Consider the following 25,105-nt stretch of genomic DNA (forward strand, 5'->3'; position numbering starts at 1 on the left):
GAGCATGATCTCTTTTCACACGCCAATGCTAGACCAGGAGCCCATCATGCCCCCACACTCACACTCTGCACACTCATACTCTGCCTTGGGTCTTCATAAGACAGTTGCGCCAACATGCAAGCGATATATATACTTGGGAAAAACTACAGCTGCATTTTGCCCAATTGCTTGGAGAGGAAAGGCAACTGGTTTGTCGAATCCTAAATGGGAATAGCCGATGTTCCTCAAAATACGATTTCTTTGGCCTTTCCCCTCTTCTAACCCAACCGGCCATCTATCCTGTCAGACAAGATATGCCGCCACCATCCTGCAATGTCTGCAGCAACTGTTCAGTATGTCTGACTTTGAAAGAGTTATTCGATCGTGAGCGCGCCTTGCAACAACACCTCGATGGGTTTAGGCGGCCAATCATAATGCCACGCCTCCATTGCATTTGGTTTCCTGCGGCATCTGATTGTGTGATTGGGGAGCTAATCTATTTTTTGCGGGATAACACCTTCTGCAAACCAAAGAAATCGTGAATAAGGTACGAGGACTATTGCATTGCATAGCGAAATGATCATTTTTCCAAATCTCCTACAGAGCACAAACTAGCGAGATTTAATTGTTTGAGTCCGCATAGATGACGTATTTTAATTACATGTAACCTATCGTGTGAGCGAGCAAGTGGTTAGAAACCCTTTTTACATTACTCAGATTGCTTATCCTGAGAAGAAAGCACGCCAATCCAAATTACCCGAAATTCAACCAACACTCAGCTCAGGCAACCTTGCCATAACCCGTATTGCGCACTATTATATACGAGGCCTGTTGGATGTCTGTAAATGATCTAACCAGTGACGTAAACCCGCAATCCAATACAGCGACCCTCCCGTCCCAGCCAGTTTTTCAAGCGTAGCCAATTGATCACGGGATTTGAGCTCCAGCTCATGCTGTCCCTGGCGGCGCAAATATCGCAGATGGAGAGAAGAATTGTACGTGTCGTATGGCCCTTTGTCAAAGTGAATTTATCGACAGCTTGCATTGCCTCTGTCCAACACTGAAACGCTCCCTCCCAATCGGAGTTGATGTGAAATACCTTTGCTCGTGTAATGGCGAGGCGCATCTTCTCCATATTCAGAAGGTTTGGCTTGGATTTGACCTCTGAACAGATCGTCTCCACTTCCGCATATCGTCCTTGAGCAAATAGGCATTCTGCCAGAGCCAGTTTCAAAAGATCCGGCCGAGATACCTGATTTTGTCGTGCGATTTCCGTGCGAAGACAACGTTCGGCGTTCGCGGGGCGTTCAAGTTCTCGTATTGTGTCAGCGAGATTACACATAAGATCGCATCGATCTTCGTCAAAGAAGAGGTTATGGCAACGGTCTGCCAAATTTTTTGACTTCTCGAGATTCAACAATGATTCTCTGAATTTGCCTTGAAACCGTAAAACTTTCCCGAGAATGACATGTTTACGAAAGAGTACAACTTCCTCAATTGCCGCCGGTATTCGACCAAGCGGTTGCCACGCATCTAGCACATCTGTGGCCATGGCGAGCTCGTCAACTTGGATATGGTTCAACGCGCTCTGTATGGCACTCTGACCAAATCCAGCATGCACGTTCTTTTTTGCAACAACCGGGAGCTGACCTGGACCGGGGGCACTATCGATAACATTGGTAGCTTCATTCATAAATCCTGTGGTCCGGTACACGAGACATTCTCGCTGGGCAATGCAGGATTGAATATATGCGTCATTCAGGCCGCGCATGAGCTCTTTCGCTTGATCGATTGCGAATCGCTTCCACGCCATACCAGGGAACCTAGACGCCTCAGCAAGGGTAAGGATGAGATCGGTCCTCATATTTTTTGCCAAGTCTTGGAAGCCGTCGTGATTTCGAACCTCACGCACAGTATGCCGTAGGTGTGGTATGAAGAGCTTCATATCCAAGGGCCTAGAACAAGTTAATACTAATGGCAATAGCAATGGGTAAAAACTTACCCAGGCTCAAGATATTTCCATGAAACCGAGCGAAACGCGATGATCAAAGCTTGTAGCCTCCAAAAAGGGTGAAACTCGGGAGATAGGCTGCACAAAACGCGATTTAAAACGCATGGATCTAGTAGGCAAGTATTATCGGGCTTCTTTGAGATGGCCGAGAACGACTGAAGCTCGCATAATGCGTTGTTGAGATCCGTGTAATTCGAAAACGTGTGGACCAGTTCAGGAACAAGACCGGTGTCAAGTGGGCCCGTCTCCTTAATCTCACCCTGATCACCCCAGCGTTTTCGAGGTGAAGCTCCACGGACGCAAAGCTGCAGAGGAACCTCTGATCTCGCGAGGAAACACAAAAGCACCATTAAAAGTCCTGCCACTTCTGAACGGTCTCCCCTTAATTCAGGAAGCGCTGCAGACACTGCTGCAGTGGATGATGCTCTCCAGTGAGAGTCTGTGCTGGAGGCAGTATGAAGACGGCGACCCATGGGGACTAACTTGACCATCCCGTTGCTGTCGTACGAGTGGTGGATGAATGTGTGCGTGCCTTTGAAAGTGTTAAATGGTGAACGAGGAGGATGTCTAAGGACGTACCTGATATATGGCGCAGTGCGGAATTAACATAAGGGCTGAATGCCTTAATACGTTGATATATATCTTTCTTTGCAAGAGCGGAGAGGGCAGCGGAGCAGGCTTCTGGGGATGCTCGCTCCCAGCTAGACGCTGATAAGTAATGAGCATGACGAGTCTTCCAATTTTTGCAGTGAAACTCACACGGATAGAGCCCTGAGCACGCAGAAAATGCCGGTAACCTGGGTTTCTGATAATTTCGTCGACAAAATATCGCTGAGAATTGACCTAACCGATTCGACAATCGTCCACCACTTGTTTCCAAGCCTGAGGTAATGGTATACCTTTCGCTTAATATCTTTATCATTTTCAAAAACTTGCTCCACGATCTCGTCGACGGATTTTCCCTTCGGATGTGGCTTAGCCAATGCGTTGTAGGAAACTCGCTTCGATAGCTGTTTGACCTCGATGATCTGGTCGGATCGTTCTATGGCAAGAATGATGTTCACAGCAGCGGCGAACTGTGGTGGGACTTCCTGTATGCGATGATGGACGGTGCTTTTCAGGATAGCCTCAAGCTTTTCATTGGGATTGTTTTTTCGAGATTTGAGACGATGGCAGCAAGGTCCTGAAGAGCATCAACAGGCGGTCCCTGAGATACGTCCTTCCCTTGGGTCGAGCCGGAAGATGAGTCGGACGACTTTTTCGGTCGCTTCTTCGGGGGCTTCTGGGACGGATGTAGTATCGGGGCCCAGCCTCCAAAGAGACTGTTGTTGAATAGATGTGCTTTTATTGAAAACACGTCTCAGGATCTCGGCCTGTGCGAGAGTAAGCCCTGATGTTTTTGCCAAAAACCCGGGCTACTTACTTCAGCCTCTGTGATATCGGAAAAATTCTCTGCAAGTAACTTGTGGCAGAAACATGCCATGTTGTAGGTGTTCCGTGTTTGAGACAACCAGCGCAACGTGAGGGGAATATAAATGAAATTTAACATACTCGAACTGAGCCCAATCTGTTTGAATTTTGTAGAGTGTGGGGTCCTTCGAAGCAATTTGTGCTCGCGAGATAAGATGGCACCATTCAAGCTTAATCTTGGAGGGAACGCTATTACGTATGGCTTGGGCAGGGTTTTCTTGTGAATTTGAGTCGAGTTGCATCCGAATGCTACAAACCGTCTAAAAGCCGGAACGCTTCTGAGAACTTTGCTTTTTACTTTTATTGGCTCTGCCGATCCGTCTTTTATTGCAAGTCCAGTCGCTGGCATGAGATGGGGCCAACTTTCCCATGGTTCAAAATCAATCTACTGCATGATTTCGCTACGGAAGCTATAGCACATCCTCCGCGCGCGCTGTGCCCTGTGCCCATAAACGCCATCAAGTAGAGCTGCAGGGGTACGGACGATGTTCCCGCTGCTGCAAAATACACCATGATTCTCTCCTTTTAAACGATTATTCACCTGCATCCGGATTCAAAAACAACAAACCACTCATTTGTCATTTCCCGGGCTTGCCTAGACCCCAAACAAACACCGAGCGTCAACTGATGCCCCAGCATCTGAACCAGGGTGAAAAACCTCCTCACATATCCAGCCTCCAGATACGCAACCCATCCTGACCTAGTGATGCGAGGCACAACGACAGCGCACCGTGCGCAATGCGCCATGAATATCCATCCACATTGGATATTATGCTATTGCCTTCATTGTGAATCGTCGATGCACGAAAGAACTTTGCGAAATGTTGTGGATGAATGTACGGGGCGTAATAAAAGGAAGCAAGATTCGTCCAAGTCATGGAGAACTTCATTTTCTCTACCAGTCAACGCATCCTGAACCAAGCCCTTTATTTACTATTTGAAAGCAAGGACCCTTATAGTATATCAATTGCTCAAACCATCGCACGTAGTAGCACCCGTTCAAGAAGCAGCCCACATACCTTGCCACATATTCCACGATGAATTCATTCAATGTTGCTGGTTCTTTGCCAATCCACACTTTCCCATCCCAAATCTCCATTGTGGACGCCTTTTTCCCCGGATTTACCGCCATCTCGGCCTCCATACAACAGGTCCTAGCTGGAAACCTGAACAGCTATGCTCACCTTCTGTGCTTCTGCGGCATGCTCCTGTTCTTGGGTAGATATGCCGCCCGTTACTTGATGGACTTGATGGAGACCTATTTCAGTTCGTGAATCTCCCCCTAATGATAGCTCTTTCTAACCATTAAAAGCTTCGACCGTCCACGTCTCCTACTACAACGAAGCGTACGATATGCTTATCGCCTGGGTATCCACGCAGCCCTTCGCCCATAAGGCTCGCTCATCTCTCGCCAGCATTGGCGGCATGCAAAGAAGAGCATATGCTGATGATCTTTCAAACGAGTACAAGAAAAAACCTTTGCGGTTTTCACCTTGGAATGGATCATTCTTCTTCGTGTACAGGAAGCATCTGCTCCGGTTCCAGTGCGTGGCAAAAGAGACGAAGGAGGATATCTCCATCTCCTGCATCGGCGGGTCGTCGCAAATTCTGAGAGACCTCCTGAGTGAATGCCGAGCCGACTATCTAAAACTTCTCCAGAAAAAGACTACGGTCTTTGAGCATCATGACGGCGAATGGAGGAAGGCGAAGGCAAGAGACATCAGACCAATATCGACAGTCATCATGGATGAGGACGAGAAAAAGGCCGTGCTGAAGGATATCGAGGGTTTCCTGGACGAGCGAGCCCGCGGCTGGTATGCAAGGCGCGGGATTCCCTATCGAAGAGGGTTCCTGCTGTATGGGCCTCCTGGAACCGGGAAGTCTAGTTTCAGCTTATCTGTGGCCGGGCGTTTTGAACTGGATATCTATGTTCTCAATCTTTCGAGCATCGACGACAGCCGCCTGAACAGTTTATTTGCCCAGCTTCCCCCGCATTGTGTCATTCTTTTAGAAAATATCGATGCTGCTAGCACGTCGCGTACGGAAGTCGGTGAAACGACAGAAAACGCCGGCCAGGGCGTGGCAGGTCCGTCGCAGAAGAGGAAGTCCCAGGGAAATGTATCTCTGTCCGCTCTTCTTAATGCCCTGGACGGCGTATCTTCGCAGGAAGGTCGATTGCTGATTATGACGACAAATCACATCGAGCGTCTGGATGACGCGCTCATCCGCCCTGTCCGCGTGGACAGAAAGGTTTTGTTTCAGCTCGCTGATGAGAAGATGAGTTCTCGTCTTTTCTGCACGGTTTTCAAGCGGTCGGATGAGGATGACAGCAACCCAGAAAAGAAGACCGATGCAGAAAAGAAGACAGATGATGAAACAATCGACCGACTTGCGCGTGAGTTTGCCGCCAAGATACCAGACCATTTATTTAGCCCGGCGGAGATACTACTATCGTTCCTCCTTGAACGCAAGCAGTCGCCTACCGACGCAGTGGCCCATGCGGACAGCTGGGTTGCTAAAGCCAGCAAAGAAAGAGGAAAGCCGGAGAATTATGTCAGGGCACGCGCAATTGCCAACCCCACTGACTCTTTCGAGGATCTTGCGGAGAGTTCCCAGGCTCACAACGTGTGATCTACCGCGGAAGCCTAGCCTACCCAACGCATTCTTGCGTCTCGGTTTTATGCTTGTATAATGGAAAGTTTGATGTGAATGGTCAATCTGGGAGGCCCTCTGGTGTTTTGTCTGACGAGATGTTAACTCGGAGTTGACGTTCTCGCGAGGTGGACTGGGCAGATATTCTATCTTTCTGCTTCACGTTTCAGTCGGTAAATTGAATCTGATGATAATGCCGCTTTAATGCTGAATCTCGCTGAGTTCGCCTTCTTTCAGACGCAAGATCCGCGTTGGTGATTTTCTACCGTAGCTCAATCAGTGATAGAAGTTGGTCAAATTTTGAAAACATCGCTTGAATCGTACGAATTGCGTTTGATTGTCTGTACTTTTGCGTTTTCCGCGTCGAACAGTCCAATAGGAAAGTTTAGTTATTGTAAACCCCATTTCTAGATGCACATCAACAGGAAGCGTGGAAGACGATCCCTAAATCAGTCCCTATCTCATTAGCCAACAAATCCCATAAATGGTGCGGTCTACTTGCGGTTGCTTCCAATTTGTCTTTGGGGGGGGCAGCGTAGGTCTGAAGGCATATAAAGCCAGCCCTCCTCCCACTTTGTTTCCCTCGCTCGATCTTCCCTTTTCTCCTCGTAAAATGCCGCGGTTTTCACTATGGCGCCTACGATTCAAAACTTAGCCCAAAACGAACCAATGGCACCTGACGTCCAGAGCGATAGCCCCCAAGCACGCCAAATTTCGGACAAGAAAAGGCCAAAATGGTCCCCAGAAGAAGATGTTCTGATCATCGAGCTTCGGCAGCGCGGAATGGCGTGGGGAGATATCAGCAAGGAACTCCCCGGGCGAAGTGCACTCAGCTGTCGCCTGCACTACCAGAATTACCTTGAGAGGCGGAGTGAGTGGAGCGAGGATCGCAAGACCAAGTTGGCCCTATTATATGAAAGGTGGAAACGGCGTGATATCTGATGACAACCGGCTTTCGTACTGACAGAGCAAGCAGATCGAAGTCGCAAATGTGGGCGAAAATTGCAGAGGAGATGTCCATCCCCTGGAGGGCCGTTGAAGCTATGCACTGGCAGCTAGGAGAACAAGAAATGGCGAGACGAGCTAGGACAGTTCCGTTCTTATTCTCTCAACCCGCGTCAAAACCTCCCCGAGTGTCACGCTCACGTCCCGTCCGGCTCCCTCCCTTTGCAGAACTCGACGCCGCATCCCAAACATATGGAAGTGATCTGCCAAATTCCACGGAATGGAACCGCAGGCACGCAGATACTCTCCCAACGATGGGTCGTCCTTCAACGGGAGATTGGACATGGAGGGCGTGATTATCACCGCCGAGGCTTAATACCAATAATAGCCGTACAATTGGGGTTGGATACCGCAGCGTTCGATGTATGTCTCTGCTCAGCAGGGCTAATCGGACGATAGTTACGGTTCCGGGATCTGTTGATGCCTTGTATTTATTCTTTGGTCCCACCGCGTGAGGCCCGTTTCTACGGATCTCCCAGGCTTCCATGTCTGTGGCGATAGTATATGAAGATGTCTGGCGCAGGACCGGCCTTCGTTTGATTTTCTGTTGTAGTCCAATAATTGATGGAAGTTAGTCAAATTTTGTAAACATCGCTAGTCATACATCAACTGGAAACGTGGAGGGCAGGCGCCGTTCCTCGGAGCCTGCTCAATACGCCCTCATCCATCCGATCCCTGAAACTGTCCCTAGCAGCCTACGAGTCCGTGAAACGGTGCGGTCTTTCACGGTCACTGCTCGTCTGTCTAGAGGGGACCATTTAGCGTAGATGGGGGCTGAAGGCATAGGACCCAGCCCCCTTTGGCCCCAGGGACATCAGGTGCCCCAGGGACGGCAAAGCAGTGATTGCAATGAAAAGTGAGTGCGGCCGGCCTTTCGAAAGTGCTGGCATGTTACCTCGCAATTGCTACTTGGACTAAGCCAGACTCACTAGGATGGCGCTGGCTTTTCCTATTATACCTCATGGGAGACGACAGGCTCTCCTCTCAAAATCCGGCTCCGAACCAAGCACCAAACAAAAGCAAAGGCTCTCCACCACTTCCAAGAGATCTCTCCCTTCCCGCCATCGTGAACTCGGGTGATCGGGCGCAGCAGGCGCTTGTAGTCCGAAATGAATCTCCGTGGGGCACCTTCAGCAGAGTCTAGGAGTGCGAATTAGCAGGATCGGTGGCCGTGGTGGAACACATTGTCCCTCTACCGTTTTCGCCGTCAGGGAGTTTCCGAAAGAAGCGATCGACGAGGCATCGGACAGGGGCACACCGAAAAAAATTGCTGCTCCAATGAGTGAAGAATAATAGTAGAAATATTGGATGGTTGGTGAATATCATCCCGGGCCGTCCGGTTCGCTGATCTGCTACGAGTCCATCGGGGTAGAATCAAAATTTCTGGAATATCGAAATTGAGCAAACAAATCAAACTATTCCCTGCTCTCTTCTCTCTTCAGGCTCAACCTTTTCCCGCAAAACCTAGAATTTTGAAGGGGGACAAAGCAAACTCGAAGATCCGAAACACAACATCTCACGGATTTTACTGACGTTGATCCCTCTGAAATAACATTTAAGCGAAAGCTTTTCAGCTCAGAATTCTCAGAAATATTCGTTGTTCATATTCGCAACAAGATATGTATAATGAAAGTGGTCTGTGTACCTGGGGCGTTTCAAAACATCAGTTCATTCTAACATTTGGGGCAGCATCATGACAACGGGCCAGTCCAAGCCCGCACCTCCTGAGTGCGAAACAAACGTTCACATCTGCGAATCGTGGCCCTCATTAATCCTTTTTTAACTCTGCTTGCCATCGTCCACTTGGCCCGTTGACAAATTCTCTGACTTGAGTTGCTTTATTATAATTGTTGTCTGATGAGTTTTTAGTCATAGCAGTTTTACAGCAATTCAATCAAGCATGCGTTTGAATAGAATTCGTTCATCGTTTGATCCTAAACGCTCATAGCCTAGATATCCAAAACTCTCTCCTAGGCATACGTCCCAGCCTTGTTACCTCACACATTTCAAGCCTGCTGCAAGAAAACAGCAGAGATTATCTTCTGAAAAGTGAACTACTGGCAGTCACTCCCCCAGATCGCCAGATCGCCAAATTCGTCAGCCAAGCTCCTGAGAAAACACTTACAGGAGGTTTGTATGAATAAAATGATTCTCTTAAGTTGCTGTGCGACTCGGTTAGCTCGGCTTGAGATATTTCTAGACACATGAAGTTACTCGATTCGAGTGAGAGTTCTCAAGTCCCCATGTTTCACAAAGGCATTATCTTGTATTACTATCTGAGATATGAAGGCTTTGTCAGATGCTAGAACACATGGATTTTTTAACAGCCTTTACATATTGTGAAGTTTGGCCAAAGAGTATTTATTTAGAAAACCTCTTCTGTGACAAGAATCTCGAGAGAATCCTCATGTGAGGAAATGCCCCGAGCAGGCCACGCAAACCAACCAAATCACGGCTTGGCGCCCTTCCTGGTCCGGACCACAAGGGCACGGGCTTTTGGTGGGATCGACTTTGCGTGCTCCTGGAAACACTCAATGGAGTTCTCGCTGCCCTATTCCTTGTCAACTGGTTCAGTCACTCTTCTCGTCCCTCTTCGTTTGTCATTGAAGGTGCTCTAAAGAATAGGGGATATTTCCCTGAAGAATAGCGTCGGATAGGTCTACGCTTAACCTTCTGTCGCTGGGCAAAAGCGCAGACGTCTGGAAGGTTCTATCTATGACGTCATTTACAGCCCTCCTGTTGGTGGTTAAAGCTCAGCAAGGCCCAGCACTGATATGACGGGCAAGGCGTGGTGGGCTTGCATCTCTGCACTCGTGCGAAAAGGCAATGTTTGCAGTTTTGTAATTTTGCATTTTCACTTTTTGACGTTTTGTGCGATTTGGTCAGCATACACGATTTGACAGTCATCGTGTGTATTCTGTGGTGTTTATGGCTTCCAACGATCGAGGCAGAAACAGGAAAGTGAGAGATGACTCCATAACACGCCAAGCAGCCCAAAAACAGTGCCGTCACGGTCCGGACCAGAAGGACGCCAAGGCGTGATTTGGTTGGTTTGCGTGGTCTGGTTGCCCGTTTTTATCAGGGACAGGAGCATGCTCTCACAAAACGCCACGTCTTGGCGTCCTTAACGGGAGGAGGAACGGAGGAAAGAAATTCAATTGTTAAGTTCTCACTTTAGAAGATCATGAGCCATTATTAAAGAGCGGCGGCTGACTCTACCAAGTGTAAGAATCTCTTTTTGAAAACCTAAGCTGCTCAAACCTATTCTACACTTTTATCAAACCACATCAGCGATTACACAGATTTTTTTATGTTTATGCTTTTTCTTTTTCCTTTTTGACTTTTGGATTTTTCCTTCTTGGCTTTCGTATTTTCGTTTAGCATAAATGGTCAGATCGCGTGGCCGAGTGGAAAATTGAATCAAAATGGTGAAGGCCATGGTTTCGGATTGCAAATCATGGCCATGTATTCGGATCGCGTGGCCGAGTTCAATCGCGAATCAAAATGGCGTGGACCACGGTTTCAGATCGCAGACCGTGGCCCAAGAATGCAAGCGCCGCGACACCCGACAGAAGTACACCTTTAAAAAGCGACTTTTGGCTCAAAAAAGCACAACACTCGCTCGTAGCTATAAATTGAAACCTCACCCCATAATATCAAGTGACAATAGTGAAGTCCAAGATCTTTCACCTACACTGGAATTAAATGCTACACCATGCAAACACCGGACTCAAAGCGTGTCAAGAAGCCATGGACTGTGCACAGCAGCCTTGTGCAGATGCGTTACCGACGGAAAGGCACACTCCAGCGTATGCTGCGTAGCTACTTTGATGACTGTCGCTGCAAGGGCGTCTACCTCCTCATCCATGAAGACAACCGGTACTTTACGATTAATTTTAACAAGTCTGATGCTTCGAACAGCCACTTTCCACCACCAGACAAAGATATAGTGAGTGACATGTCTGGTACAACCCTGGAAAAAAACGTAGCTCTTACAGAAACAGGAGAAGCATTATCCCCCCCCTTCCCGAACAACGAGTGAGAACTACATGAAATATCAGAAGTCTAGAGCGGGGAAGAAGGGAAAGCAAGTGAACCTTGAGCAGATTTGAGATAATGAAAGATTTTGTTTGTTGTAAAATTACAATGAATTCGAAACCATCACTAAGCTCTTTTTGAAACGTAAATCTACTCTAAGTCAGCATGGCGCCATCCCCTGATGGGTGTTGGCTCCTTACGGGCTTTTAATTTCGTGGCCTTCTCTACTGAGGTTATGGCGTCCCTCAGGGATTTTACTCCGGTGGCTAATAGTTCAAAAAATGTGGCATTCCCAAGGGGCTTTACTTCCTGAGGGGACCTGACACCACATGGGATTTCACTTTTTGTTGCTCTTTCACTCAGAATTCTGGCACTCCCCAAGGGGCTCACTTCCCCAAGAATGCCAACTCCGCATGGGACTCACCTCCTCAAGGAGCTCACTTCCTCAGGGATGCTGACACCGCATGGGACTTCAGTTTTTGTTGTCTTTTCACTCAGAATTCTGGCACTCCTCAGGGATGTCGGCGCCGCATGGGGTTCCGTTTTATTGCCGCTATGTACAAGTTCGTGACACTCCCTAAGGGTTCGCCTTCATCAGCATTCTTGCAAATTCCCTAACTTCCCGTAGGGAACTATAGTTTTGGTCGTGGGGCACCACTTCACTGACTCCCGGGGGGAAACCATATTAGGGCGTTCCCGGCAGATGGGCAAGATGTGGAGCAACCCACTGCTTCAGTATCACCTAATTAATGCAACAGAAGGCAGATGGATAAATGACTGTGTATTATAATATCAAATAAAAAATGAGCGGTTTGACATCACATCTTCCGTTAATTGCGTGTTGATGGTCGAGGACGTAATGTGCTCAGACGATTCTTTCGTAGCATCGCCTTCTCCCTTTGTTGTTTCTCCTCCTTGCTTCTCTTTAGTTTCTCCTCCTGCTTCCACAACTGGAGCCTCGCATTTTCAGGGAGCCAGTTGTCTGGGAGATATGTTCCCACCACATAAAACACATGGTGACCATATTTATTATTTCGCCATACTTTATCTCCGACATGATAAATCTTAAGGCTCTTTTCAACCTGCTGCGCCCCATACCAATAGGGAAGATTCTCCAATTCATCATGGGCCAACGGTTCTGTCGTAGCCCCAGAATCTGAGATATTGTTCCAGCCGTCTGGTTCGATACCACCAGGAGGCTGGGGCTGGTTATTTGAGGTCCTGTCAACAGACAGCCGCTCGGGCGGGACGTTAAGGGGGGCTGCAGTCTTAGATGAGAAATCTATGTAGAAGGATGGAGATAGGGTATCATTAAACCCTTACCGGAGGCATAGGTTTGGAAGGGCACCTTCTGGAGAATGTCACCCAACACCGCGCAATAAACTGGAAGAGTGGATTGCTGCGCTGGCGGAGTTCCTAAATACATCTATAAATGTACGTGTTGAAGGAGTGTGACCCAAAAAGTGCGAGCCGAAAGGGAATCAGCTGAAGAGAAGGCCAAGCCGAAAAAAGGGGGCGCCAGACGGAGCGCCAAAGAACCCAGCGAGGCTTGGCTTGGCTTCGACTCAGCAATCAACATGTAGACCTCCAACTCCCCCGCCTCTTTCCACCACCCATGATTTCGATATTAGACGCGAAGTTGGCCATAAAAATCTCTACCTAGTAGCTCTTGATAACACCAGTGATAACCTGACGACACATTCCGCAGGTTGCGCCAATGGGGGGGAGGCATTCTGGGCAATACCGATGTCCACACAGAAGGGGGTCCTCCACCCTGATGGGATGGTATAACAGATCTGACATTGACATTGATGCTTCAGCTCACGGACTTCAGTCTCGAGTCTGTCGACCAGCCCATTCTTCCTAGTGATTTCTGCACGCAGGTGCTGCACTTCTTCTTCCAGCGCTTCTCTCTTCGCATGCTCCGCCTCGAAAATGTTATGAATTCCCTGGTTCGCGGTTTCCTATCTCAATATCAGCAAAGGAAAAGGCCCCACCATGAGCCATACGAGGAAGAGTCTTACCAAAACCGCGTCCAAGTTGGGAATTTTACGTTTTTTCGGTGGCTGCCTCATTTCGGAGGGCGCTGGGTCATCAAATAGAGCCTCATACACCGGATAGCTGTAGTCTGTGCGGGGTCTCTTTCTTCGAAGCTTTCGTGCCGGGGGCTGGTGTTCATCCATCTCCGCATCTGAACTGATGATGATGGTGCTACGAAGCCCGTCGCGGGGACTATCAGCTGACGCCATGATTGAAGGATGGTTGTGCCCCGGAAATGCGGCTCACTAGGAACGGCTCGTGCTGCAAGGAGGCTGTGGGTAGAAAAAAAAAGAACCCCGAAGAGCTCCAGTGGGGGGGGAAATAGGTTCTTTGGTTTCGCTCGGTTGTCTTCGAGTCGACAAGGGCCTCTGGGCGGGTTTCACTCTCGCGGCGGTGTAGGATGGGAAGTGGGAAAGGAATTGAAAGAAAGATGGATCCAAGGGGGGAGGGAGGCCCTCTATATACACCACGAAATGGGGGGCCGTCACGGGGTGCTCGTCTCGGGTTGCTCTCTCCAGGCACTGAAGCGCGGTGCGGGAGCCCACACTCCTCGAGGACAGAAATGTGATAAATGAATTATCAGACAAAGGGCCTACATCCAACAACTTTTCTTATGCGCCTCTTTATGTGGGGGGGGGGGGGGGGGGACAAGAGGGTGGGTATCATTCGGCTGTGGCTGCGTACAGTTGGCCCCTGAGGAGAAAGATAAGGATGCGGTCAGGCGAGGCCACCCTCACCTGCCTACCAAGGGCCGTTGATGAACGGCTTGGAGAGGCAGGCCGCCTTTTATGGTCGATCATGATATCACTTTCATGTACATGGATGAGCATTACGTCTCACCCTCCGGGGCTACAGATGCTACTATGACACCAGCGGGTTCGGCTGTACGCATTCCCCTCTCTTGTTTCCGAAGCGTAGATACCCGCTGGCGCAGCGCCGATTCCGTTCTTGCTGGAAAACACCTCTCCACCTCCGGCCAGGGTCGGCGCTCCTCCACCATGCTCAGGAGCCGTGCGTCCTCCTCGGGGAGCCATCGCCACAGCTTGTCTCCGTGACCCTTTCTCCCCTCACCGCGCTCACGCTGAGTTTCTCCGACCTTGTGAGGAGCGGAGCGACCGGCTGACCGCACACTCCCATCTCCCCACATTGCCGGCGCTGAGTCGGGCATGCAACTCGCCAAAGCACCTTCAAACAACCAAGAAAGGAACTGCAGACGCTCGTCGAGCTGCAGTGACAGGAAATGGGAGCGAAGGGCTGTGGAGGGACCTTCCATAGACGATACAGAGGCAACGTGAAGCCGCTTTGCGGCCGGTTCTTCTGGCTGCTGTGGCCCTCGTTTGCGTCTCCTGGCCTGTGCGTCGCTGAGGAAGTCGTCGCTCGTGCTGTAGGAGCAAGGCACATCAACGTCGGTGCTGCAACGGGCGGGGTGAATCTGCCGATGATCCAGAACGTGAGTGTCATCGTCCGTTTGAGAATTTCTATTCCAGCTGTCAAGCCTCTCTCTGGATCCTTGGTGATGGTTGGGGGTGTCGTAGGACATAGACAGGGGAGGTTCAGGATATGGATAAGTGGCCTTTGGGCTTGCGAGATCATCACCTTGCTGGACAGGCTGGTGAAGGTCACTAATGTCCCAGGGCGCGTCGTCGGCAAGGATCGCTGGGTCAATGGGGATGTTGTTCTGGAGATCCGGGAGCCTGAAGAAAGCTTCTAAGCTGCCATCTGAGCTGGTTATGCTCGGCGACGACGAATCAGCCCCTGTGGCGCCTCTCCCAAGGGGAGGCAGTTCGGTCGGCGTATCAGAGATATTATCTTGGACATCACGGGCAGGGGTGGGATGCGAATTCAGGGTGTGATGTGCCAGATCACAGAGAGACGATACGCCATGCCGGGAATTCTCCGAACTGGGTGGTGGTATGGACATCTCTCTTGGTTGAGAGGGGGAGTTCAACGGCGCACACGGCTGAGTATTACCGCTAATAGGCACGCAAACTTCGGCTGGCGGCTTCGAAGGAAGGCCATGCTTGGGGGGCAGCAGGGTGTTGGGGGAGACATCACAACGTGGGGCTGGGGGAGGGGGTTTTCTGGCTTCTGGGGTGCGAGAATTGGGGCATTTGCGCAGTGAGAATGACTTGGGGTGCCGCGGCGTCCACAGTTTGAAGTTGTTCGCATGAAACGCGAGGGCCATCTGGGTAGGAGATTGGGGATCTGAGAGGGGAGATTCTGAGTCAGAGGTGGATTGGGGGAGTGGGAAGGAGAGTGGGAATTGGGCCTGAGGGAAGAGCGTGTGAGGGCGAGAGAAACAGATCACCAAGTGCCAGCGATTTCGTAGGAGGCTCGGCCACCCTTTATAGTTGCTCTCATCGCAGAGGTTTCAGCTGCCTCACCATCTCCCACAGGGGAGGAAGCAACGGGCGAATCCCTCTGATCCCTGAATCTTCCCTGAGACTGCTGACGCGTCCGTCCTCATCTGAAAGCCACCTGGAGGTCGATAACCGGTGCCCTGCACCAATCGCATATGGCTATCGCCACTTTCAACCCTGACATGTCGAGCATGCAATCTGGACGAAACCCCGACTTGGTCGACCTGCAGGCGTACACCGATACCAAAAAAGAAGTGCGGCAATTTTGCTATTGGCTGGGGAAAGGGAATGAGGCAGTCTGCCTTGGTGGGTCAAAGGGCGATGCAACCCTCCATCACTCAGGGCTCAGCAAGCACTCCGGCTCCAGGAGGCTCGCCCACTGGTCTTCCCCGTGGCCTCAATCGATCGTCGCCTGTTGCTTTTCCGCACAGATCTCCACGGACGAAAGGCGCCCAAGACAACAAAGTACAGGAAAACAGATCGACCGGATAAAGCCCAACCATAAAAAAAAAAAATTAAAATTAAAATAAAAATAAAAAAATAAACCATTGGCAATCTGCGGTTCACAGTCGCCGATCGTACAATACAGCGAAGGCCATTGCCATTGCAACATGGCTGCAGATGTCCCAGCAGCCTAGACTCCAGATCAAGCGAAGTAACACCGCGAGGGGCGGCGTGGATGGTTCAGAAACCAATGAAGCAGCAGCCCGCGAGGTCATCGGACATCCGTTCGGCGACTCCGCGGGCGCAGGAAGAAAAAGGGGCGAGGGCCGGGTAAGACGGCACCGGTTCCCTGCAGGGGGGGAGGGGGCAGTGCATCCAGGCGCGAGCGAGCGAGAGAGAGAGAAAGAGAAAGAGGGAGAGGAAAGAAAGAGGAGGAGAGAGTGTGTGGTCGTTGCGAGGGCGCGGGACGGGTTTTTATAGATCGAGCGGCCGGCCGTTGAAGCGGCGTGAGAGGGCGCAAAAGCGGCGAGAGGGCGCGCCATCCCCGAAGCGGCAACGGTGCTGCCGCAACGGGCCTAGCGCAGTAAGCGGACCAATGACGACGGCGCCCGGCGGGCTGGGCGCCCCGCTAACCGGCACAAAAGATACCTGATATTTAATTATATTTTATTTAGAGCTTCTCTATTAACTCTATAATATTACTACAATATTATTTATCTTTTTCATCTATATAATTATTCTCTATTAATAGTTATAAATTATATGAAATCCATCTATACAAGTCATATACATAATATAGCTGCTTATATATCCCATTATGTTCATTTGATGGATTAAACAGTGTGTTTTCAAGCTGGATAAGTGAGCGCAAGCGAGCGATTGCGGCTTGTATCTAATCAATATCTAATCGATAACCCCTTCTTCCGTCATGCTTACTTGCTACTCACTGTATATAGAGATTTCTCCAGCTTAGCACGTCTCCATGCCCTTCGGGAGGCCCCCGGGGCCCTGGCGCTGCCATCTCTCCCCCTGGGACGTTAAATTTATACATTCATACATACATACTTGCTACTTGTTACTTGCGCATGCCTTGCGACAAACCTGGAAAAACAATGAAAAGAGTGTATTTAAATTAGATCAAAAAATGCTTGAAAAAAACGAGGGTTGTTTATAGATGCGGGTAAATTTGTAATCCATGAAATCCAAAATATCGAGCGTAAAGAATAAGAAGGAACACAAAAGGGTTAAGCGGCACGTAAAAAGTAGTGAGATGAGTCTCTAAGAGAAGCCAGCAAGCCAGAGACTAGGTAAAGTTGGGGAAGGAAAGGGAGGTTTAAAATTAAATATATAGATCTAGATATATATAGCAAAAAGGAACATGATCCCCCACCAGAGTCCGGCGTAGGAAAAGTGCTGGACTGATTTCTTTTTATAGCAATTGCGTTCGCCTCGTGTTGGAGAGAAAGAATCGTCATAACAGAAGATACAACATCGGGGATTATCCAAGGTGGTGGGATGAGATGGGATAGGCTGGGTTAGTGAGGTGGTGGGTTGTTTCAAGGATGTGTTATTTTCAACCAGACCGACTTGTCTTACTTCTTCAATTTTCGAACCAACGCTGCAAGAAGTAGATAACCGGAATGGCGATGAGATGATGGTATGGGAATACTAGCGTGCGTCCTCCCTTCGAACCTCACCATTCCCTCTCTCCCTCCCTTCCATGGGCCCCCACAGCCCAACCCGCGACCATTTATTTAGTTCCCTGACCAGCGTCAATCGACGATATCCGCAATTTGTCCTTGATAGAATGCGGATTGAGTTTCCTTCTGCCCGTTCGACTCGCTCGTTTTCTCGACTCGGTCAAGACGACCACACCCACCCGCCGAATTATATGTAATACATATATATATAGAATGTTTCATTAAATAATAATAAAATAAAAATCAACACCAAAAAGGGCCTCGGAGAAAATTCATAACATGACTGTTGGCTATCTTGGAAATGTTTGTATTAGGTGGGTATATAAAACGCTATCATCGGTAATGTAATGCAAATGCAAATGCAATGCAGGGCGCCATTGTAATGAGTAATGTAGGTATATAGCGGGTATATATGGGAAATTTCAAATGGATAATGTGGACGGGTGCGTGCGATATGCGAGAATATCGCATGGAAGTAAGTCAATAATACTATGATTTGGGAAGTGAAATAAGGAATTTTATTCCTCCTTGCTTCGTTCGATCAAGCACGGGGGGCGCTCGATCGTAGACTCTCTGCTAGAGGCATGGAGGAGGCTTCACGCAGAATGTCACATTGAATCCTGGGGAGGACAGGATTCCTGTGGCTGTGTCGGAATGTCCATGCGTGGTGGAGCAGTCGTGTTTACCAGCGGGCTCAGCCGCTGTCTGGGCGCCGGGCAGCTCAACGTAGGAACGTCCATTGCTGTCGGTGGTGCGGTTGCCTGCTGGTGAGGAGCCATCACCGCCAGTGACGCATCAGGGTTTGGACTGCCGCAGTGGGTCTTATCATCAATTGGCTGCGCGTGGCCGTTTTCAACCGGGCCTAGGGTCCACCTCCATTTGCAAGGCCGCTTCCGTCGTTGGTGGAGGTACGATGCTCCGGGAGTGTCATCGCGGTAATCATGTGTGCCACCGGAACCGGATAATTCTTCTCGAAGCGCGACGGCTCTGATTTGTCGCTCGCTTGCGGAATGTTTTCTTTTAGCAATTCGTGGCCGCTGCACGACTGGCGAGGCTGAGTTGCTATTTTTAACAGAAGTGGCGTCACTAGTGTTGCGGTTATTGGCGTTGGCAAGATTGATTTTCCTCCTATCTTCCTTAGATGACGCTATGGGATCTTCATCATCTGATAGGCAGGAGCCTGGCTGTGACAAAGAGGAGTCCGATTCCTCACTCTCGTCTGATGACGTGTTGATATCCAATGGCCCCGATGGGGAATCCAGGGATAAGAGATCTGAGTGTTTCGCGATATAGCGGATGGTCTTGATTTCTTCGTCGAGTGGGAAACGATATTTGACCTGCCTTTTCGCAGGGAACAGCACTTTGCGCTGGTTGTGCCCATTGCTAGAGCCATTACCGCTTGGCGCAGCGAGCGACGGCCGTCGTAATGAGGATGTCTGAAGCGGAGAGTTACGCAGAATACTCCGTAGTCCTAATGGAAGCTTGTACGGGATTTCGTCGTCCACTCCTTGGTAGTTGCAAAGGTAAGACGAGCTCCGTTTTCCGGATCGGGAAGCAGATTTTGGAGACGAGGCGCCAACAGGGGATAAGGATGCGGTGCACCTAAATCCGTCGTAGGCATTGCTAAATGTATTCCGTACTGTGGGGGACGGTGAACAGCCTGCTGAAAGGGTGAGAGAAAGCGCGGTTGTCGATTTGCCAAAGGTCATTGGGACCGACGAAGTCTGAAGCGAGAGTTTTGGTCGTTTGTTGCTGTTGGGGGTTGCATGGCTTTGGCCGCCGCATATGGGATGGGGGACTGCAGGTTTCATAAACATATCGGGAGGGGTTTGCGATTCCTGGCGTGGTGGTAGGGGAGTAGATGAAACAGACGTAGCCGCCGTTGGGGGAAGCGGACGGAGAGGGAGAGGGGGATCGGGAGGAGCAGGAACAACAGAAGTAGGAGCGAAAGAGCTTAAAGACTCTGCTGCGGTCGAAACAGCGTCTGGCGGAGAATCGGCGTCAGGAGGATGGATGTGAGGAGGCTTTGGATTCAGGGAAATGGCGAGCATTTTGAAGAAGGATGAGATCCAGTGGGAGAGCGAGGTGAGGACACCCTGTTCAAGCTCAAGAGAAGCTGCCCAGACCGAGAGAGGCATCAAGGAAGTGTACAAGGAGAAAGACAGCAGCTAGGCTGGGGGTAAACATGGTGTCTTGTGTTGAGAAGGGGAGCTGGTTTATTGCGCCATGATGGCCGTTGGGTTGGGTTGGGGTCGAGCTGTATATTAAGGCAGGGGTTCCATAGAGCTTCTTATACGTATGTATGCGTATATATATATATATATATATACATATATATAGATAGATAGATAGATATAAATTTTAATGTTTCAGGTCAATATGCCCCTTTATTTGCCCTCTAGATCTCTCGTAAGCTGGCGGGGGGGGGGCAGATAATGAGCGGAGCGCGGATCAGTCAGGCACGAGGAGAGAGAGTAATAATAATAATCAATAGTAATAATCAAAAGGAGCGAGGACAAAAATAGCAGAGACAGACGAATAAAACTAGTGCACGAAAACAAAAAAGTCGGATTTCGACGTGGCGCTGGAGAGCGTGGAGGAGATTCGAATTTATTCCCTTCCTGTGGTGATTTCTGTGGGAAGGCCGCGACGACGTCGACGTCAACGTCGAGCGCTCAGAGCAGAGCAGTCGGATCCTGGAACAGCGTAAACGGTGCGCTGCGGTGGAGGCCTGCCTAGTCTTATCCCAAGCCCCGAAAACGGCGGCGGGTGGAGATAAAATCTGCTGGGGGGCTTAGCCAAAAGGGGGCTTTACGGAGAGATACGAACAGATGGAGAGACCGATGGACTGAGAGACAAGAGCAGAGAAGCGAAAGCCAGCAAGAGAATCAGCAGAAGAAGCAGAAGAAGAAGAAGAAGAAGAAGAAGAAGAAGAAGAAGAAGAAGAGCAGAAGAAGCAAAGAAAAAGGAAAAATGATCTCCGAGTCGAGGAGTCGAGGAGGGGCTCTGGCAGCGATAAAAAGACCGACGCCGTGCTCCCTCTCCCCCACCCCGTTGGCCGTATCTGGGTGGCTTTCGCTGTGTGATCGGGTGTGACGGGCGAAGGGACGCTGCAGCACAAGAGACTTTGCCGTGTCGACAGTCAGCAAAGACAGCACGGGCAGGGGCAGCACAGACAGACAGACAGACAGACAGACAGACAGAGACAGCCATGACAGCATGACAGCGTGACTGGCCGGGCTAGCTACCTGATCCCTTCCTTGAAACATCTGTCATCAACCAGGTTCGTTGATGGATTGCTGGGCCACCGTCAGTCAGTATATGGGATAAGGTCCAGGCTATCAATCATACATCCCCGCGGCCCGAAACACAACCAAGTTCCATGGCCCGCTGCAGCATGGGCATTGGACATTGGGCACTGGGCACTGGGCATGGGCAGTGGCACCAGAGCGTCCAGTCGTCGCAGCGTCTGTGGGCATCGTCCATCCCTGGCTGGCCGAGTTAGCGCACCAGGTGGAGGCCCCGGAAGCTGGGATTCTGGGAACTCTCTTCGTCTCGACTGCGTATTACGGCGTATGGCGTGGAGTTCTCGCAGATCTCCTGCTCTAAATACAGATGTATAATCTGGGTTATTTTCACAAATAATGCCCATCATATCCAAGAACCAAGCCAATAGCATTTCAAAAAATACATTAAGTGTGTCTTTTATTATTTTATTTTTTTCTTTGCTGCGTAATATTCTTGCGTATGCAGTATACTAACTACTAGTATCTGTTTGGGCCGGTTTCTGCTGGAAGGCTTAGGCCATTGCCTCTATTTGCCCCTTCCAGGCATCGTCATCACCTATCTCATCATCTCATCCTCTTCGCAACTACAGATGAGAAACTAACGAATCGCAAATAAGATCATGAAATGGATTTTTTTGCTGTGGCTCTACTGCACCTAAAAATACAAACCTCGGCCTCTTGGCAGCGATGATCCGGCCCTTCGCGCTATCAGCACTACGACTACGGAGTACTGCTAATAGCTAGCGACCGTTGAGGGATGCTGGAGCGACCGTACATTGGTCAATGGAACTTTGGACCGTTGACTTTTGGCTTTACTACTGGACTACTGCGGCATTCCGGTAAGAGTCGACAATGATTCAACGAGTCCGAGCAAACTCCGCCCTGCAAGCCATGTTCAAAAAAAAAAAAAAAAAAAAAAGGGGGGTTTTCGCCACTAGTTATCAGATTCACAGCTCTTCTCCGCGGTGGCCTCCAAGCAAGATAGTACAGTGTCAAAACGGATAGCTCGCGGTTTTTGGACACTGAATCAATTGGACACCATTTACGCTTGTTAAGGTTTTAGTGCTTGCCCTTGGCGGACACTCCCGAGATAAACGCGGTAGACTCAAGATCGGTAGCGAGCTTCAAGATTAACCTTCCGAGGTCCTTGTATAGATAAAACACCTCCAGCGGGAATGTGGATGCGAGAAGTGACCGAGTATGTGTAAATCGGAAAAAGGAGTATATGTAGAAAAATAAATTGTTTACAAAAATAATAAAATAAATATAATAAATAAAAAAAATGAGGAGCAGGGGAAGGAGGACGAGAAGCGGAGTAAAGGAGAGAAAAGGTGAACGAGAAAGCAGCTTTTCTCTCGGCATCAAAAGACCGACTTGACGAGAGCATCGCTGGTTGGGCACTGACCTTGGGGAAGGTCGGTTCCCTAAGCGACCAGATTCTTATGCCCAGGTCGTTCCCTTTAGCTTTGATGGCTGGTACGGTGCGTCCATCCAATCGGTGCTGCCAGACCTTGTACACATGTAGATATAAAATCGGTTAGTGTTTAAGAATATAATAAATAGCCAACTAAAAATATATATCAGATACTAATAATAAGAAGAATTCAATCAGAATATCGGGGCCAAATGAAAGTATCTAATCATATCAAAGGAATTGGAAATATCTGGAAACTTTTTTAATTATATTGTATTATGGAATAATCTTGCGGAATTTACCAATAAGCGAGGTGGGAGGGAGTCGGGAAGGGCACTTTCCACGCTCCAAGGGGTGTAATGTCCGAAAAGAGTCTTGGTATTGGTTTCTGGTATAATCTGTACAAAGGCGTTACACTCGCGCTTTTCCCAGGCGCCGGAGCGAATCTGCTAGTTCGTTATGCAAATATTTGCCTGTTCAATTGAGTAGTTTAGTTTTTATTTCATTTGATTAACTAGCTAGGCCAGAGTTTCCACTACAATTTATTCGAAATACTTACTATCTATCAAAAAATGGGCCGTCGAAATATTGCTCCGCGTTTTCACACACTTTGCCATCTTCCCTTTTTATAGTTTCAGGCCATGTATACCCCAGCATCGAGTGGGATCTTGCCACCAGCTCTGGGGTGGGGTGGACCCAGTAAGGCTATCATTTCTGCCAGATGCGCTTTAGCATCAAAATGGCCTTGTGCATCGTAAACCTGGCGGAACAGTTCTTTGCCTTGGATGATATCCTGTTATGGGTTAAATCCGAACCGAGAAATATAGAGCATATCAGAATACCCAGATTCCATTTGTCCGTGCTCATTTTCCAGCCACAACTAAGGACGACCTCTGGCGCGTGATAGTGATCGGGCCGAATGGGGTAGATCCCCCAATCGTCCTGGTCATCAAGTCTTGCGGACTGTCCAAAGTTAGCAACCTTGGGGTATATTTCTCACTTTCCTTAATGGCCTGAAATCACTTGTGAGAGCGATAAACTGCTCGGCCGGTGGAGTCGATTTTGTATTCCACCGGCTGCTCCAGCTGAGAATTCATGAAAAATCGCCAAGTACAGCCGGGTCTTCGAATGTGACCATAATATCCCCAAGCTTCAAATCTACAGGATTAGTCGTAAGCCTGACATAGCCCGAATGAACCAATATTTTAAGGAGGAATGGACACCAGTATGGACAACCCTGCATCCTGTGTGAAGATAGTCTACGGTCGTAAGAAGGAAAACAATGCATGTTTTGATGAGTGGAAGGGTAATCACCCCGCCATTGAACCGCTTCTGGCAAAGCCAGATTGGCTCCCTCATAGGCTCATATACTAGGCATAGTTTTCGTTCTTCTAGGCCAGTGACGTCGAAGCATTCCGAAGATATCCACGGTAGGACGGGTCTGTCTTGGCAATGTGGTCCTCAGTTTCACTTCATCATCAGCTGATGGCGGGTTGGTACTGGTTATCTTCAGTGCTACAACTTTTTTCGGTTCCCAATGATATCTGGATAAGCTCTTAGCAATGGGCCCTACTTAGAAATGTAGTAAAAGCAAAAAAGTACCCCCGCATATCACGAGCAAACCATACGGTGGAGGAGACCCCCCAGCCAACCTTTTACAAGGATTTGATAGCGATTGGCGAGCACCTCTCCAGGTTTTGCCGGGTATAACTTTTTGGGATTGTAGCTTGGGCATATCTCCTCGTCGAAGGGTTCTTCTTGGGGTAGAAGAGGGCCCAGAGGAGGTACTTGGGGGGGGAGGGGAGGCCTTCTTTCGAAAGCAAGGAGAACGAGGGCGTAATCGTATGCCTTATCGGCTTCTTTATACGCCCGTTTTAACGAGATGTCTGGTAAAAAAATGGAAGACGACATAACTACCCACGGGCCAGAAATCCCACAGGGAAAATTAAAAGACGAAAGGAGAAAGAAGGTGGGCAAGAATACAATTCATATCCGATCAATCAACCAATTGCAAATGGAGTGATGAAACGCTGGAATTATCCTATATAGGCTCTTTCTTGTCTCCAACAACCAAGCTGCTAGTTCGTGGTTGCTATCTTCTGTCGTTGTTCGGTTTGAGGATGGCCATTGGCACCAACAGGGACCATAAGGTCAAACCACGATTCACAGGAACAGGAGGCCCCGACGAGTTAGCAGATGTGAAACTTCAAGGCATAAGTTGTGAACTTGAGAATATGGTCATCAGGGAAATTTTCCTTTTAACCTATTGGCAAAAGGTCAATTTTATATGTGAATCATGCAATCTGGTGGAAGGTTGTGCCATTACACTAAATAAAGCACCTTCTCCTCTAATAGCATTATCATGAACCTCACCGTTCTTTGGGTTAAAAGGGCGTTGACATGCGTCATACTCACATCCAGAACTTCCTCGAGTGTTCCCAAAATACTAGTACTTTCTGGAAAGTATTAGTTAGTTAGTACAGACATTGGAACTGCCAACAGGGCTTGACGATTCAACATCACTATGTAGTACGGAGTGACTCTGGGTGACGCCTAATTTGATTGCACTGGTTGTGGCCTTGGGTACATTTTATGTGGCCCTTCATTTTGAAGGGCTCGCTGCTTTTATTGGGTGTTCAGCCGCCGAGTGGCCGCTTTTACTAAAGTTACTGATACCAGCGCTTCTATCCAGACTCAATCAACGG

The 25,105-nt window shown here is 49.1% G+C and overlaps 8 protein-coding genes across 8 annotated transcripts; 3 read left to right on the forward strand and 5 right to left on the reverse strand.

Moving 5' to 3' along the window:
- Window positions 1–829: 829 nt before the first annotated feature.
- On the reverse strand, window positions 830–3,809 carry HCAG_01623 (predicted protein; the record flags this gene model as incomplete). Its single annotated transcript, XM_001544526.1, has 6 exons — window positions 830–1,934; window positions 1,982–2,522; window positions 2,570–2,691; window positions 2,750–3,173; window positions 3,207–3,380; window positions 3,542–3,809. The coding sequence occupies 6 exons, from the start codon at window positions 3,807–3,809 to the stop codon at window positions 830–832; spliced, it is 2,634 nt and encodes an 877-aa protein (XP_001544576.1).
- Window positions 3,810–4,497: 688 nt separating this feature from the next.
- On the forward strand, window positions 4,498–6,091 carry HCAG_01624 (predicted protein; the record flags this gene model as incomplete). Its single annotated transcript, XM_001544527.1, has 2 exons — window positions 4,498–4,726; window positions 4,773–6,091. 2 exons carry the CDS (start codon window positions 4,498–4,500, stop codon window positions 6,089–6,091), a joined length of 1,548 nt encoding a protein of 515 aa, XP_001544577.1.
- A 651-nt stretch (window positions 6,092–6,742) lies between these two features.
- On the forward strand, window positions 6,743–7,413 carry HCAG_01625 (predicted protein; the record flags this gene model as incomplete). Its single annotated transcript, XM_001544528.1, has 2 exons — window positions 6,743–7,011; window positions 7,089–7,413. 2 exons carry the CDS (start codon window positions 6,743–6,745, stop codon window positions 7,411–7,413), a joined length of 594 nt encoding a protein of 197 aa, XP_001544578.1.
- Window positions 7,414–10,847: 3,434 nt separating this feature from the next.
- HCAG_01626 (predicted protein) lies at window positions 10,848–13,404 on the reverse strand (the record flags this gene model as incomplete). Its single annotated transcript, XM_001544529.1, has 9 exons — window positions 10,848–11,090; window positions 11,263–11,288; window positions 11,356–11,495; window positions 11,580–11,708; window positions 11,973–12,052; window positions 12,199–12,437; window positions 12,479–12,571; window positions 12,981–13,119; window positions 13,180–13,404. 9 exons carry the CDS (start codon window positions 13,402–13,404, stop codon window positions 10,848–10,850), a joined length of 1,314 nt encoding a protein of 437 aa, XP_001544579.1.
- Window positions 13,405–14,024: 620 nt separating this feature from the next.
- On the reverse strand, window positions 14,025–15,380 carry HCAG_01627 (predicted protein; the record flags this gene model as incomplete). The annotated part of the gene is made up of 1 exon (XM_001544530.1): window positions 14,025–15,380. The coding sequence occupies one exon, from the start codon at window positions 15,378–15,380 to the stop codon at window positions 14,025–14,027; it is 1,356 nt and encodes a 451-aa protein (XP_001544580.1).
- Window positions 15,381–18,307: 2,927 nt separating this feature from the next.
- HCAG_01628 (predicted protein) lies at window positions 18,308–19,408 on the reverse strand (the record flags this gene model as incomplete). Its single annotated transcript, XM_001544531.1, has 1 exon — window positions 18,308–19,408. One exon carries the CDS (start codon window positions 19,406–19,408, stop codon window positions 18,308–18,310), a length of 1,101 nt encoding a protein of 366 aa, XP_001544581.1.
- Window positions 19,409–19,739: 331 nt separating this feature from the next.
- HCAG_01629 (predicted protein) lies at window positions 19,740–20,785 on the forward strand (the record flags this gene model as incomplete). Its single annotated transcript, XM_001544532.1, has 3 exons — window positions 19,740–19,846; window positions 20,225–20,412; window positions 20,580–20,785. 3 exons carry the CDS (start codon window positions 19,740–19,742, stop codon window positions 20,783–20,785), a joined length of 501 nt encoding a protein of 166 aa, XP_001544582.1.
- A 255-nt stretch (window positions 20,786–21,040) lies between these two features.
- Window positions 21,041–24,311, reverse strand: HCAG_01630 (predicted protein; the record flags this gene model as incomplete). The annotated part of the gene is made up of 10 exons (XM_001544533.1): window positions 21,041–21,168; window positions 21,210–21,304; window positions 21,656–21,726; window positions 21,938–22,008; window positions 22,361–22,487; window positions 22,703–22,849; window positions 23,050–23,193; window positions 23,292–23,363; window positions 23,515–23,558; window positions 24,053–24,311. 10 exons carry the CDS (start codon window positions 24,309–24,311, stop codon window positions 21,041–21,043), a joined length of 1,158 nt encoding a protein of 385 aa, XP_001544583.1.
- Window positions 24,312–25,105: the final 794 nt, after the last annotated feature.

Source organism: Histoplasma capsulatum, genomic scaffold (assembly GCF_000149585.1).
Source record: "Histoplasma capsulatum NAm1 scaffold_1 genomic scaffold, whole genome shotgun sequence".
NCBI lineage: Eukaryota > Fungi > Ascomycota > Eurotiomycetes > Onygenales > Ajellomycetaceae > Histoplasma > Histoplasma mississippiense.